The sequence below is a fragment of the Cupressus sempervirens genome, chromosome 9 (genome assembly GCF_028749045.1).
Source record: "Cupressus sempervirens isolate cs-2001-9-10 chromosome 9, ASM2874904v1, whole genome shotgun sequence".
NCBI lineage: Eukaryota > Viridiplantae > Streptophyta > Pinopsida > Cupressales > Cupressaceae > Cupressus > Cupressus sempervirens.
The window spans coordinates 641,980,494-641,996,559 of NC_143126.1; the positions used below are offsets into that span (position 1 = coordinate 641,980,494).

Below are 16,066 nucleotides of genomic sequence, written 5' to 3' on the forward strand. Positions count from 1 at the left end.
TTTCTTATTTTGCCTTGTAAATTGTGCAATGTCATATGTGACCAACATTATATTGGAAAGTAGTAAAAAATTCAATGGTAGAAACTAAAATACTTGGAAGCATCGTATGATGATAGTTGTTGATTATAGATGTCTTTGCAAAATTGTTTTGGGCAAAGACTAATCATCTCGAGGAAGTAGACAAAGAGCAGGATAATTTGATGGCCAAAATCGAGAAGCTGTAATGCTCATCTAACTTTTATATTGTGATGATCAACTCCCCTTGTAGGTTCCTTTCGGTAAAATGTTGCAAAAAATTTGTGTCATATAAAAGGTTTGTATGAAACCTCAAACGAGAGTTGTGCATTCTTTTTGAAAACATCCTCTTCTCAATCATGATAAATGATCAAGCATCCTTGTAATATCATCTAAATAAAACCAAGGATATTCAAGATCAGTTAGAGCCTATTGGATACAAAATGGAAGAGGACATGGTGGTTATCACCCTGAAGATTCAGCCATCTTCCCATGAGTATTTTGTTGAAACTTTCAACACTGCTTCTACTCATTCTAATGTTTCTATTTCCGATCTTTGCATAATGCTTCTACAAAAAGTTTTCTGGAAAAAACAACTCGATAGTAGAACCAACTCATCTTCAAACGTGCAAGCCTTCTGAGCTAACTCCGTTCATAAGGATACAAGCAACTATCAATTCTCTCAGTCTTCTCAACGGACTCCTTCTGCTCTGTCATTAACCCAAAGAAGAAAAATATTCAATGCAACTATTGCAATAAGTTTGGTCATATGAAGTTGAACTACTACAAACTCTTAGTTGCTCATGCCAAACAATGTGGTTCCCAACCCAAAGCACATGTTGTAGAGCACATTGAGCTGGGTCATTTTGCTTTGTACACCTTTATGGCTAAAAAACATGCAAATCATGTCAAATTCTTTGCCTAGTACGTTGATTTAGGTGCCTTTGGCTGCTTCAGTCATCATCAAGATTGGTTAACAAATCCTCAAGCATTCTCATATTCTGTCATTTTTACAGGAGGAGAAGAGTACACTATTGTTGGAAGAGGCAATATTTAGATACAATCTGGTGAAAGGAAATTGTTTTTCCTTGATGTGTTCAATCTTCTCTCAATTAGTCAAATTCTGAAACATTCTCCTCAGCTAGATGTAACAATTCAAATTAATGCAGTTTTATTGATTGGAAAACTTAGTCTACAATTGCTGTAGGTGTTGAGGATCATGGTCTTTTTCAGGCTTGATGACTTGTGATTCTCAAGATCTTTCTATGGTAGCCCAAAACTCTTCTATTAGTACACTTAGACATCAACAGTATGGGCACTTGAATGTGCACTATCTTTCTCAGCATGTTCAGGAAGATCTTGCCATTAGACTACTAAGGATCTATTCCCAAAATGTTGGAGTTTGTGGGGCATGTTAGATTGGTAAGCAAGATCGCACTCCCCATTTAGATGGCGACTCCTAGAGAGTCTAGTCAGTATATTGTTACTCTTAGAATTGACATTGGGGAGAATTTTGTTCCTTTGCCTTCTCCCATTTTTGTGAACATGGCATAAAGCAACAATTAATAATATCTTACACCCCTCAACAAAACAACATCGTTGAGCATAGAAAACACACAATCATCAAAATGGCTTGATCCACTCTTGAACAAAAGAATGTTTCATAGAAATTTTGGGGTTGTCCATGTTACTGTCTATCTTCTCAACCACTCTCCCATATTGACTATCAAGAAGTAGACTCAAGAAGAGGCCTTGTTAGATCGTAATTCAAAAAATCAATCATCTCAAAATGTATAGAAATACTATACATCTCTCTGTTAAACCTCAATACCTAAGTAATAATGCAGTAGTCACAAATGGGTTGTGTCAAAGGATTGGCACAAGCTCTGTTGGCTCTTCTTAATTAAAAATGTTGAAACGTTAGTTGTAATTAGGTCATCAACATAGGTGACAAGTAGAAGTATGTTACCATTAGTAGTTTTTACGTATAGATTGGAGTTCGAGAGACTTATGAAAGGCTCAATTAATGAGGTACTTATCAATCTTGAACTATCAAGCTTGGGTAGCTTGTTTCAGGCCATATCTGCATACTTAATGTTCTTTGCCATCAAACTTGAAACCAAGTGGTTGCATCATATAGCCTTCTTCTTTCAAATTGCCATTGCAAAGTGCACTCTTGATGTCCATTTGATGAGCTTTCCATTTGAACTGGGCTGAAATGGTGAAGACATGCTAGATCATACTTATTTTGGCTGTGGGATTAAAGGTTTCCTCATAATTAATATTGTTTCTGTCAGAACCCTCTAGCAACAATCTGAGCCTTGTATTTATCAAGGGTTCCATTAGCCTTGTACTTAACTTGATACACCCATTTACAACAAATTGGCTTCTTCGCTTCTTCTTGCAAGTTGCCATTGTAGAGTGCGCTTTTGATGTCCATTTGATGAGGTTTCCATCTGAACTGGGCTGAAATGGTGAAGACATGCTAGATCGTACTCATTTTGGCTGTGGTATGAAAGGTTTTCTCATAATTAATACTCTCTTTGTGAGAACCCTCTAGTAACAAACCGAGCCTTGTATTTATCAAGGGTTCCATTAGCCTTGTACTTGATACACCCATTTACAACAAATTGGCTTCTTCCTAGATGGAAGATCATAAATGACCCAAGAGTTGTTCTTCAAAAGACTATAGTGTTTTGCTTCCATAACTTGTTTCCACTTAGATATGCCTTAGCCTTTGAATAGGATTGAGGCTTTTAAACACTGTGAGTATTAGCCTTAAGAGGAAAGTTTACTGCATTCCACTGTTTGCTCTTGTTCCTTGATGATCTACCCCTTTATGAGTTCATCATCATGATGATCTACCCCTTAATGAGTTCATCATCATGATGATCTACCCCTCAATTAATTTATCATAATGAGGATCTCCTATGGTCTTGGCCAACTTTCCCTTATTGAGTTTATCATAATGAGGATCACCTATGGTCTTGGCCAACTTTTTGAGTCAGAGAGTTGAAGTACCAACATTTGATTTAGGAGGAATAACTAGGCTTGGATTGGGTGGAACATGCTCATTATACATCAACGCGTTTCTAAGGAAAATTGGATGGTGCAATATCATACCTGGGAAAGTCCTTAACTTTAGAGTCAGAGTCATTTGAATCCCTCTTGTTAGGTAGACCTAATGGAAGACGACAAACAAATCCTTATCTTGCAAAGGCGGATCCTAAGGACTTAAAATGAGAGAAGAGAGCTAAAAATGCCCTTGGTCCTCATCATGACAACATCCTAATCGAATATGAGACAACCATTGGCTACATCAACCATGATGTGCACAATATTTGGAGAAACCAAAAGAATAAATTCCTCCCATTGTTTTTCCTAAGAGATATGATGTATTGACTTGACTCTTTTTCTACGAATGCCTTGAACTTTTGAAATATACTAGACATCTACGATTTTTGTTTAAGAAAGCTTACCCACTTTTTACAACTTAAACCATCAACAAATAACAAAAAAATACTTGGACCCAATAATTGAAAGTGTGTTCGTTTGGGCCACATACATCATTGTGAACCAATTGTAATACCTTGGAAGCTTGCGAAGAATTTTTGTCTAACAATGGAGTTCGTAGCTGCTTTCTAGTCTAATAAGCTTTGCAGACTTCGCAGTTCTTGGTCTAAATCTGAGGTAAACAAACCACTAGACCCTCTCGAACTAGACGAGAGAGATAGTGTTTATTTAGATGGTCTTACAATTGATGCCATATATTGCTGATGGAAGAACTTTTGGCTGCCATGGTATGCTCTTGAGAATCACTAGCGTCAAAGAGTCTATAAAGACCATAATCCCCAATATGCACAACAATTGTAGTGCGAGTCTCTCGATCAACAATATTATATGTGTGAATTGAATACCACTTCCAACTTAGGAGAGAGTCTCATAATCTAACCAAGAGAGATATATTGAGGAAAAGTAGATTCCTCCATCTAGATTGAATCTACACGTTGCCCTTTTCAACAAGAAGTTACTTTTTTCCTCCAAAAAAACCAATTTAGTGAATGATATGTAGTTAGTGAACCAATCTCCACAATTAGTGAAGTATTGAGAAACACCTAGGTCGATGTACCAAGCAGACATTTTATGTGATCTTTTGGGTGTTTGGTCATAAAGATATAGAAAGTAGACTCTTGCTCAGTGCCCTTTGTGTGCTTTGCTACATGGACCTTGTGCTGAGACTCCTCCCTACTTCTTTTCTTTAGAAGTCAAATGGTGCCAATAATCGTTCTTCATATTACCATACTTGTGGCAATAATTGTATTGAATGTTCTTGGAGTTGTCCTAGGATAGATCTAGGCCTTTTTGTTGGGAGACGATTGCCTTGAGCAGGCTAAGTGGCTCTGGTACCACAGTAATGCTCCTTCTTGCCTAGCTTAGCAATAAATGGAAATAAATATTTATTCTAGCCTATTTTATTCCCGTAGGCCAAAGCATAGAATTAATAAAAGGGAGAAAGCAATCAACAATCATGGTGGGACATTGAGATTTTTGAAGTCGTCAGGAAATAAGATGGGATTCCGCACCATTGCAGCATTAGGATGAGACATCACAACCCACCACACGTCAAAGGGCTCGATTTGATACCAAGTAGGCCAACCACTACACCAAAATCTCGGATTGGTGGTGAATGTAACCCACTGGCATTCAGAGTGGGGTTTCCATCGCACTAGTGTTAGTACCAGCCCCCTTGTGGACATGTGGCTACCTAATGGTGGGTGGGTTCTAGCCTTCGGTACACACCCAATGAGATTCAACATCACTGTGGCATCTGAGACATCACAACCCACTATGCTCCATATGGCTTTACCTTGGCTCTAATACCAAGCAAGGCAACCACTACGCTAGAAGCTTGGACTGTGGTTAATGGCACTTGCTAGCGTTAAGAGTAGGGATTTTGTCTCACTAGAGTGCTAACATAGGCAATGAAGTTGGCTTGATTGTGGGTGGGTCCCAACCTTGGGTACATGCTCAACAAGTTTCCACACCTCCACAACATCTAGGTTGGGAAATCGTAGACAGCCTATTCCATAGAGGACGAATTAGCACCAATGGGGAACTGTTGTCTCCATCGATCTTGCTGCAAAAGTTTGGTAGAAAGAATCGGAAACTTCAAGCCAACATTAGTTGTAGTAATGTTTAGTATCTCAATAAAGCGCTCATAAGACTTTGGTAGACTTCTAGGAGTTATTAACCATGTCTTCTTTCTATATTGTCCTACCCATTGCTTCTAGCTGATTATGAATGTCTTGATTTTTTTAAGATCTCCTATACACGGATCTTTTCATTCACCATAATTAAGAAACACATGTTTGTTGATGCGAGTTTTGTGTCACTACATAACATATTAGTAATTGGATGCTTGATATAGAATATCAAATACACAATTCCTCTCTTGAAAACTTATCTCTCATGGGACATGAGTATAACTCCAATGTTCCTTACACCGTTGGATACTCGCTCAGTTGTATCAATGTGATTTGCTGGTAATCACGTAGGCGGCCTTACGTTTTCTTGTTTGAGAAAAATTTGGATCTTGGTGAGAAAATGGAAATGGTGGTTCGGTGTGAATGCTAGATGATGTTGATGGCGCGATGATGGCAATGTAGGGTGAATGGCGATGGAAGGTGAGAATGCCGATGTTTTGGTTTACTTCTCTAACTAACCTCTTCTAAGCATGAAATTTGGCTACTCAACTACTCCTACTCCTAAGAATGGAAGGTTAGCAGATGGACGGGGATCGAATCTAATGAAGGCTAACCAGCGGCCCTACCTCCATAGATGCAACGCTTCAAAGGAAAGTAAACTAGATCACCACACAAAGCCTCCCAACCAGCCGCTAGGATGCTAGTGGCCTAGTGTTGACCCCTATCAAACATCTACCAAAGCTACCATGCAACTATCCATTTTATTTTACTCTTACTCTAACAACTTGAAATGAAATTGCTTCAACTTGAAAAGAAAATTTAACTATGTGGAAGTAGAAAACATGCAATAACACCCAATGTTCTTAGTCAACATGCAATGAAAAAGAGAGCACTTTGGTATTATTTTCGCAACAATTTCTCCAACCCCTCCCCTTTACAAATGAGAGCCAATGGCCTTATATAGAGGTCCAAAATACAATGGACGGTAGAGATCAAAACAAGATCGACGATCCAGATTGGATCCAAAAACCCTAATTAGGGTTGCCACCCCATCGGCCAATGAGAAGATGCCACCTCATCAATGGACCAATGAAAAAAGTGCAAAAGTGGCAACCAATGAGAAGGCACCAAAATGGTGGCCAATCAGAAACAAACACTTGTCCTATTCTAGAAGAAAGAGAAAGTTGCCACTTGGGCTTACATAAGATGATCTTCTAATATAATTCTTCCTTTTTCTTTTGTTCTTCTAGCTAAGGCAATGAACTTAGCTAGCCTTTCGTTAACTTCTTCCATAGGAGGACAAGGTGTGTGCTTCGCTCGGAGTTCTGCTGACTTTGCCACGCTGTTTGCTGCTTGTAGTATCCTTTCGTGATCCTTCTCATATTCCTTTGCAAACCCAATAAAAGCATTGAGTGAGGAAAGGGTGTTCAGATGTTTCCTTTTGACGGCAGCCTTTCCTAACTCATCCAATCTCGATCCAAATCCTGTCTCACTGACATCCTCCTCTCTAATACCCTCAAAATCAAGCGCCACCCCAACGTCGCTCATCATGGTCGAAATGGAAGTGTCGACGCTTGGGCCGTGTTGTGCAATCTCATCATGAATTTCTTCAAGTGTTCTGAATCTGGTAGTCAATGCGACATACCAAGATTCAACTATGCTCAATCCTCTCTCATCAACCAACCGGGCTCTTTCCAAATATGCCTCCGGTAGCCTAATGAACGCCTGCAACCTAGGAATAACCAAATCCTTGATGGGAAGAAAATTCTTCCATTCCTCTTCAAATAATCTGAATTTGTTTCTAACAGTCACCAATGACTGGAATGTTGAGATGAAGGAGGGCAAGAAATTTCGTCCATCTTGGATTGTATCATAGATCCAACCCCTTACTTCATGTAACTGAGCTGATACCTCTTCTGAATTGCTCCCGCTGTCTTGAGGAAAGGCTGCCTGATGCAGCTGTTGGATTGGCTGGCAATCTCTCCAATATTTGTTTTCGGCCTCCAACTTTACTATCTTTTCGTTTGCCTTCCTCAATCTTTCTCTGATTGATGCTATGCCTTCCTGAACCTCCTCACATTCCATATCATCTGTATTTCTTCCCAAATTATGTTCTACTATTTCGTACTCCTGGGCTGCAATCTCATCCGCTGCCTTATTGACTGTTGGTATAGCAATCTGAACCCTTCGGTGACCATCACTGTCGCTTCTGATTACCCTTGCCACCGTATTTGCCATCTGTTTTTGGTTCTCGCTATCATCCTTTTCTATTAGTCCTTGGATATCAACTGTGTGAGCCATTACCACCTCGCCTCTCGGCATAAGCATTTGCCTTAACCATAGTGGTGCAATGCATCTCCCCAAATCCGGATTCAGTTCGACCAACAAAGCATCACCAACGGCCTTAGACGCCTGACTTATCTCTTCAATATCAATTGGCCCATCTTCTTCTCTACTAGTTTCTGCCATATTTCCTTGCTGGTACTCCGAGAGAGGGGAGTACTCCGTACTTTCACTGTAGCCACTTGATTCCGAATCAGAGCTCACCTCCACTGCGGCCCCTTTATCACTCGAATTGACCTCTTGGCTTCTAGCCTTAGTTATACTCTCCCTTGACGGCGCTGCCCGCTGTCTCTTGGCTAGAGGTTCTGAACGTTCTTGGCTTTTCTCTACCTCCAAAGCCCTCTTCTTGCTATTTCTAACTGTCTCCGATTGCCGGCCACTTCCTTCACCCTTCTGTCCGATTGATTCTACTAGACCTTCCTTCGATTTCATCATCTCATAAGTAAGGAGAACCTTTTGTCTTTGTAGCTTTCTCAACTTGGCATTATACCACGACTCGGTATGCAAATCTACTGTCCTTGTGACTGCCTCCAAGGAAGGATCCTGATGATCGTCCCAATCCACTGGATTCAACTCTGTTCCAACTACTGTCTCATAGTCTTCTCTCAACACACTACGATCATCCTCCAATTGATCGGGAATATCAAGGCCTCTCCATCTGATATCTCTCATCATGTTCATCGACAATCTCGAGAAAGCTAGCTTTCTCACGTGAAAATCATCCTTTGCATTGGCCCAAAAGTCCTTTATAGTGGGAACATGCTTAAATTCGCTTCCATGAGATGCCTTGATAAGACCAACAGGGTCGAATCCTTGCCTTGCTCTGTACCATCCTAGATGATACCACTCCAATTCCTTTTCCGCAGCCTCAAAGGTGGCCCGATTTGGGCAACTATCATTGCCAATTATAATTGAGAAGGAAACGCCTGTTTTCCCCTCATTCCTCATTACTCTATCATAGTGCTCAAGCTGCCTAGCCAATTCCATCAAAACTACCTTGTCGGGCGGGTATCTTGGAAGCCTCTTGGGACAAACTGTACTTCCTGCCATTCTAATGTATGTGAATTGCGGGAATTGGATGAACCAACTCCCAAACTTCTTAATCCTTGCTTCTGCTTCTGATGAAAGTCTCTTAGCAGGCGCCCCTTGTAATACCCTTACTGTCTTCATGGCGAATGCATCGCAAAACATCTTGTAATCCTTGTTATTGTGCAAATGAAGCTGCGGATAGCATTCATGCATCAAATATTGCCCCGGCCCATTACCAATCTCTCCTAAGGCCCTAAGTCCCGGACTCTCATACAATCTAGCAATTAAGTAAAACAGATAGGATCCCCTGTAGAATTGCCTTTGGTTTTGAACTGTTCTAAGTTGCAACTCTAAATTTTCACTTATGATCCTAGCCCAATCAAATTTTCCTTTTCCCTTTTCAATTTCATCAATGAAGAAGTACATCCAGTTTTCGAATTGCATAGCTTGAGCTAGGCCCATGATCTGGCTGAGAAGAACAATGAGATCGCCATATTCCGGCTTGAAATCTGCCACTGTAAGCCTTGTTGATTTGTTAACTCCTTTCCTTCCTTCGTGTATCCAATTCCGCTTTAGATGTGAGAAGTAGGCCTCTTGGTTACCTTGAAATGATTTGGCCGCCTGATCCACCATTACAACTGTCATGCCCTTGCTCTGGGGAATATTAAATGTCTCTTCAATTGCTTGTTCGCCAATGTTGGCCAACACTCTCTTCCCTTCGCCAAAAATGATGGATTTACTGTCTAGATCAAATCTGGATGCACACTCCATAATCAATTCCGGACAAGGCAAAGTAGGAGGAAAAGCTGCTGCATGTACAATTCCGCTCTTGTATATCCTCTTTGCCAAGGGGGATTGTCCTTCCTTTAGTCTGTCCCTCATCCGTACCATGTCCACTGTAGCGATATTAGTATCGGTTATTTTCTTCATTTTCGAGAAGAAGGAAGTTTTGGGCGTCATATCCTCTTTGTCTTTCTTAGTGTTTGCCCGCTTGGGATTCTTACTTGCACTATCATCCTCCATGCTCGTCGCCCTATTACGAGATGGTAGAGTGGTGGACCAAAAGGCAAGAAGAACCAAATAGTGCAATTCTTAGAAAAGAGCGAAAGAATGGATGTCAGCTTAAGCACTCCTTGCAACTCTAGATGATGACTTTCACCTTAACTAATAATCTTACAGCAACTTTTCGGAACCCGGGATATGACATCAAAGAATTACAAATCCCTTTGCAAATTAGAAAACAAAGCCTCTAAGCTTATCCAACACTTGCCTTCTATGCAAAAATCAAACTTTCATATGTATCTCTTCTCCCAACAAAATTGCCCAAATCTGATATAAAAATTGCAGCCCCTCTAGAAAATCAGAATTTTGTCTTCCACAAATTTCGGCCCCCACAAAATTCGGCTAAGCATGAAAAAAAAAAATCTGCCCTTCCACAAAATTCGCCCAAGCAAAGAAGGAGCAAAATCTGTAAAATCTGCCACCTAGGGCACAAATCGCAGCCCACAAAGTGGAGCAAAAATCCCCAAAAACGCAAAAAATCTGGCCCTTAGACAAATAGCCCAACAATGGCAATGGAGAAATTGCCCAAAAATCGCCAAAAAACTGCCTTCCACCAATTTCGCCCAAATCTGGAAATCTGCCCTTGCTTCAAATTCGCCCAAGCATGAGGAGAAAATGAATTGATGAAAATGAAATGGGAGGGGACTCCCTTTATAGCAGCTTTCACCTTCCTCCCAGGCTGGCCAACTTGGTCCTATAGAGGAAAAAAAAACAAAATTAAAGCTAAGTTAGTGGCCCACTTTAAATACTTTGCCAAAATTTTAATTTTCTAAAATGAAAACTGCACTTTTAATTTACTAATTAACCACAAATTGCAAAACGAAATTGAATGGTGCCTTGGGGATGCTAAAAATTTCTATTTAATGAGGGTTTGCTAATTAATACATCCTTGAAGTTGAATTTTGGCTAACCAAAAGCCATTTTTTAATATTAATTTACCAATTTCATTAAATACCAAAAGCTTTCAAGGCAAATTTAATCTATTAAAGCCAATTTTTGCAATTTTCCTCTAAATCGATTTTGCTAAATAATTAAAATTTTATGACAAAAAATAAAATTGCCTCTAGAGTAAAAATCAATTTTGCAATTTAACTTCATCTTACAAAATTAAATTCTATTTCACCAAAAAAAATAAGATTTTCCAAGAACTTAAGTCTAACGAAAAATTTCCTTATTTGAAAATCATTTAAATTTACAATTAAATCCAAATTTTCAAAAGAAATCATCTAAGTACAAAATTCACAATCTTATCTTGCCAAGTTGAAATCAATTTTGAACTTATTCGGCCTAAGGATAGAACTGATAGCTCTGGAAAATCAAGTTGAAACCGGATGAAAAATACATCTAACCTTCTCCACTGGCCCTAAAGGCGATTAAAAGGGGGTCCCCAAGATTTTGGGGCGATGTGTGAAAACCTCACAACAATGTTTTTTAGAAAAAAAATGCGCAGCTCTTGTTGACGATTCATGTAAACCTTTCAAATAATCCCATATTTCAGCAGTAGTCTTGCCTGAGGGAATCCGAGCCGCCTGATCTTGGGAATTGACAATTTAATTAATATCACGGCTTCCTGATTCCTTTTATCAAATTTATCCTTATCTTGACCTGCGGTTGTCGGACAAGTAAACTTTCTCAAAACAGTCTTGTCGAGGCAACAATATTCAAAATTTGTTGTCATTCACTGCTTCTAGGTGTTGTAGTTGCGTCTGTTGAACTTCTGACCACCTTCCAACAATATGTTGGTTAGAGAACCATCTCTTGGGCTTTTTGAAGCCCGAGAAATGAAATAAACTGGAGAGGCTGAAATTTTGATTGCATGAACCCAAAGGTGTGGATCCTAATGAACAGAAAATTGAGGCAGGTTGCAAGCCCAAAATTCAAGGCAAAAGATGTTTGCTAGTGAAATCCCATTGCAGAAAAATCAAGGCAAGACAGAACCTGAGGGCTTCAAATCCCTAGGCCGCAAAGACCTTAAAGAGGAATCCAATACAGATCTGCCATAAAAATTCTGAACTTTCTCCCAAAACTCATAAACCCTAGGTCTGTCTGGGTTGCTCGATAAATGCTAGTTGTGAGCTCTGAAAAAGGCGGTTCTGCAAAAAATCTAGCCACCATGTGTAGGAAAAGAAATGCAGATAAAAAACCTGTGTATATGGCAGACAAATTTGTAGAACATTTGGCATACAGATAGGATAGAAAATTGAGTAGAACAGAAAAACAACCTTAAGATTCTAAGAATTGAAGATGCTGGTTCTGCCATGAAACATAGATTTAACAAGATGAGTTTATTTATAACCATAATTGTTCAAGGAGAAACATGAATTATGTTTTTTCGGGCTTCATAGTTTAATTTGGTGTTTGAAGAGTTGGGGCTACCAAGTTAGTGTAGGGCAAGGAATTTTTTTAAAGTATTAGCAATGAATTTTTAAAATATCATTACTATACTTGTAATGGGGAAATTTGTATATAGTTTTAAATCTAATTTAGTTATGTGTTTATTGATTGATTCCTACAAAGTGCAATAGATGATGCAGGAAAATTAATGAATAGGGCGTAATGCATCAATGGATCACCTAATATACGGTTGATGCTATTTTCAACCAATTTTAATTTTATTTTAATAAAACTTAAAGTAGTACTAGTAAGACAGAGACAATACAAAGGCTTAAACTTTCTTCTAGTAATGAATTTATATTTGATTGAGTGAATTGGGACAAAGTGGCGCTCCATATAGTATCTCGTGCTAGTAAACTATGTTGATGCATGTGCCACCAAACATTAGAAGTAGTGGTTATGCTGCACCAAAAGATCGACTTGTCAATGCCCAATGCGACCACCATACTTATAGAAGGAAAAATTGGTGCTCCATATAGTATCTTGTGCAAGTAAACTATATTGATGCATGTGTCACCAATGCTAGAAGGAGTGGTTGTCGTTGCACCAAAAGATCGACCTGTCAAGGCCCAATGCAAACACCATACTTATAGAAGACATAGGAGGTTGTTAAACCATGTTTTGAATCCCTACAAGGGATGCTAGCACATTGCCAATAATCCCCCTCACAATGTTACTTGCTGCAGCCTGTGTGGATTTGTACATGTGACCAAGCTCTGATACTCTACTTGTTAGAGTTAAACCATGTCGTGAATCCCTGCGAGGGATGCTAGCACATTGGCAATGATCCCCCTCCCAATGTTACTTGCTGTGGCCTGTGTGGATTTGTACATGTGACCAAGTTCTGATACCACTTGTTAGAAGTAGTGGTTGCCGTTGCACCAAAAGATCAACTTGTCAATGCTCCTTACAATCATAGTTGGCATAATTGCCGAGTTTTTGGCACTGGTGAGTTTTTCCCAAATTTAATCGAAAGAAAAAATCACCGATCAATCGCCAAGTTTTTGCAAAAAATCGGTGAGTTTTTTTAGAAAAACTCTTTTTAAAAAATAAATAAATATTATTATTATTTTTTTAAAAATTTATTTATTTTTTGTTAAAAACAAAAGGCAAAAAGCCTATATATATTATGTAAGATAGAGAGTTACAATATGCTAGTAGAGCTAGGAAGAGGAAAATGTGATTGTAATGATGTTTTTACTTCTAGTTTGACACAAACTATTTACTATTATGCTTCCCGCCATCAGCATTGAGCATGAGAATGCGATTTTGTACCGACTATGCATTTATATATATCTAAACTCCTGCTTGTTTCTTTTGTGTTCTTTATAATGTACTCATTAGATGCATCTTCTCATTGAAATTTGCAAAAAAATGTTTTTTGAATTAAATTTTAGCAGTTTTTTTAGGTTCCCAAGTTTTTTAAAAAAATGGCCGAGTTTTTCCCGATTAAACTTTTGGGGTGCTTGGTAAGTTTTTGGCTTTGGCGAGTTTTCCAACTATGCTTACAACTACTACACTTATAGAAGACATGGGGGGTTGTTAAATCATGTCGCAAATCACTGCCATCAACTAACACTCCTATTAACTTAAATATGTAATTGTATTTGAGAAAAGACAAACAAAGACAATTACCTGATCGCACAGGCAATAACACCAAACAGAAATGACCACTCCAACTGTAACAGCAGTTTGCTTTTGACAAAAAAACCGCAGAAGATGTTGTTGAGTAAACAAACACAAGCCAAGATTGAATGCCTTCATCAACAAAAATGCAAAAAAATACATGAATGCGGGAGCCACAGACCAAGAATGACGACTAAACGATGCAGAGAACAAAAGTATGAGCAAAAATGGCAAGACAGACAAGCGATGAAGCAGAAGAAAACTACCCACAAGCACTAATGCAGCAGCCATTGGAGGCCAGCGGGCGCAAGAAAAATTAAGATTAGTAATCAAACACTTAAAGGAACCAGAAGCCAGAGAAAGTAATGACGAGAATCCGTGCAGAATCCTAATGCACCTGTGCATCCGGATGCATCAGAACCAGCATCCAGCCATTCCAGCAGAGAATCGGGATCTTAGCTGTTCACATAAATGAACAACTGTCTTGGAGCCCTCCTTGCCATTTTTCAAATAATACATATGATCTGTTCTTCATTCCCACCTCTTGTCCTTTGGTGACTATGGTTTGAATTTTAATCATTTTTGTCATGTTGCTGATTCCAAATCAATATGATTGATATTTTCTTTCATTGATCTCTGCTCATGTTAATGTCTAATTTTTTTTGAAGCATTTTACAGTTTTTAGAATTTCATATCTGTTCAATTTTCTTCTTATCTGAAAACTATATTTAAATAAATATATTTTTAACTTCTGCTGTCTTCAATTACTTGCCGCACTTTTTTGAGAGATGGTGTACCAATACCCATCCTCTTCTTTGGTATCTAATACCTATCCCAGTCTACTACTAACCTTGATTCTCTAAGGTAAATTGAGGGTTCCTCGTAAACACTATCAAGCCTATGGAATTTTGGTCAGTGCTTATATTCACAAGGAATCTAGCATCAATTTCAATCTAATTGTAAATAAATCCTCAAAAACTTCAAACTATAAAAAACAAAGAAATTGTGTGTGAATCTTTCAAATGGCACAATATTTTGTGCCCCTTGCAACTCTTTTCTTGTGTTGGTTATTTCTTCTAGTCCTCCACCCCCACCCTCTAAAAGGGCGGCATTTCCAAAAGAGAGGCATCCCTGAGATGAAGAATCCACCCTGTGGCGCTCCCCCACCACACTCTCTGGTGGACGTCTCCAAGAGGATATGCACACAAAAAATGCTGAATAGGGTGTTGAAACATCCCCCAGACACCGAGATGTCTCAACCTTGGACAAAATTTTGGAGAACTATATGTAATTACTAATTAATGTATTTCCAAATCATCACAGTCTTTCTCCATACTGTAGTTTGCTGAAGCTGCCATTAATATGTTTTAGTCAACTCTCTGTAACTATTTTAACAAGTACTATATGCACTTGTAGTGGTCCGTGCCACTGTTTCCAAACTTAGGCCCCTTGTATCTCGTCCTTGAACCTTATCCACTTTCCCCATGTCAAGAAACTCTGTGGATCACTGCTAATATTCTTTCAATGTTGCAACCTGTAGCTTGAGATTTATTTCAATAACCCACAGCAGGGATCTCTACCCGTAAGTCAATGTAGTGAACTTGTTTTTGGGTCTACTATGTGTATTGGAATCTGATTTTAGTTTATGGATGAAGGAAATGAATGATATGTTGAATGCTCCATAGATTCAGTTATATGCATGTTCTTGAAGAATATTTAACAAGCTTGTTTTTTGAACTTTTGGCAAATTTCTCAGGCCGTGAGTTTCTCCTTGAGAGCCATGTTTTAATTATTTTGGGTGATCCTAATTATTGCCAAGTCATAATGTTCTTGAACCATGATCTTTACTATTCTAATCAACTTTTTGTCATCTCACTTGCAATGAATTGTCTGTTGGAGTTTTCCTGAAGAGAATTTAATTTCTGTCTAGACCTTTATCTCTAATATTCTTGTACAAATATTTTTTCTCTCCTCTTTTACATTTTATTCTCCGTTGGTGTTTTCCTGAAAAGAATTTATATTTTGATGGACATTTTTCATTAATATTTTCTATAAATTGTTTGTTATCTCATCGCATCATATTCCCTATTGGTTAATTCCCAAGGAGAAATTTATATTCAAATGGTCCTACAAATGTTTGTGTTTTCTTGAGTTTGATTTAAAAGCCCATTTCGATGCAGATGTGAAGAAGATTTAGGAGAATATATGCAATCATATAAAACTGGTTATAAGCAGAGTTCAGGGTGAGTTTTGGTGTGGGCAAAGGCTTCCAGTAATTTTATTGGAAAGAAACTACTAATATCCAGCCATGGCATCTCTTTGTGTAAAGCTAAGTCAGCCATTTATTTCTAATGCAGAAGTCAGCCAGGACAGAAGGTAATTAGTTTCTATCA

The 16,066-nt window shown here is 38.6% G+C and overlaps 1 protein-coding gene across 3 annotated transcripts in view; it reads left to right on the plus strand.

The window, feature by feature from the left end:
* LOC149540373 (4-hydroxy-tetrahydrodipicolinate synthase 2, chloroplastic-like) overlaps positions 1-16,066 on the plus strand; it is a 43,465-nt gene that overhangs the window by 8,864 nt on the left and 18,535 nt on the right. For all 3 annotated transcript variants that reach the window (XM_089801465.1, XM_089801466.1, XM_089801464.1), the window contains exon 4: positions 15,854-16,049. In XM_089801465.1, the coding sequence (XP_089657591.1) occupies positions 15,982-16,049 (68 nt within the window). In that variant the 5' untranslated portion in view covers positions 15,854-15,981. The remainder of the gene's footprint in view (positions 1-15,853; positions 16,050-16,066) is intronic.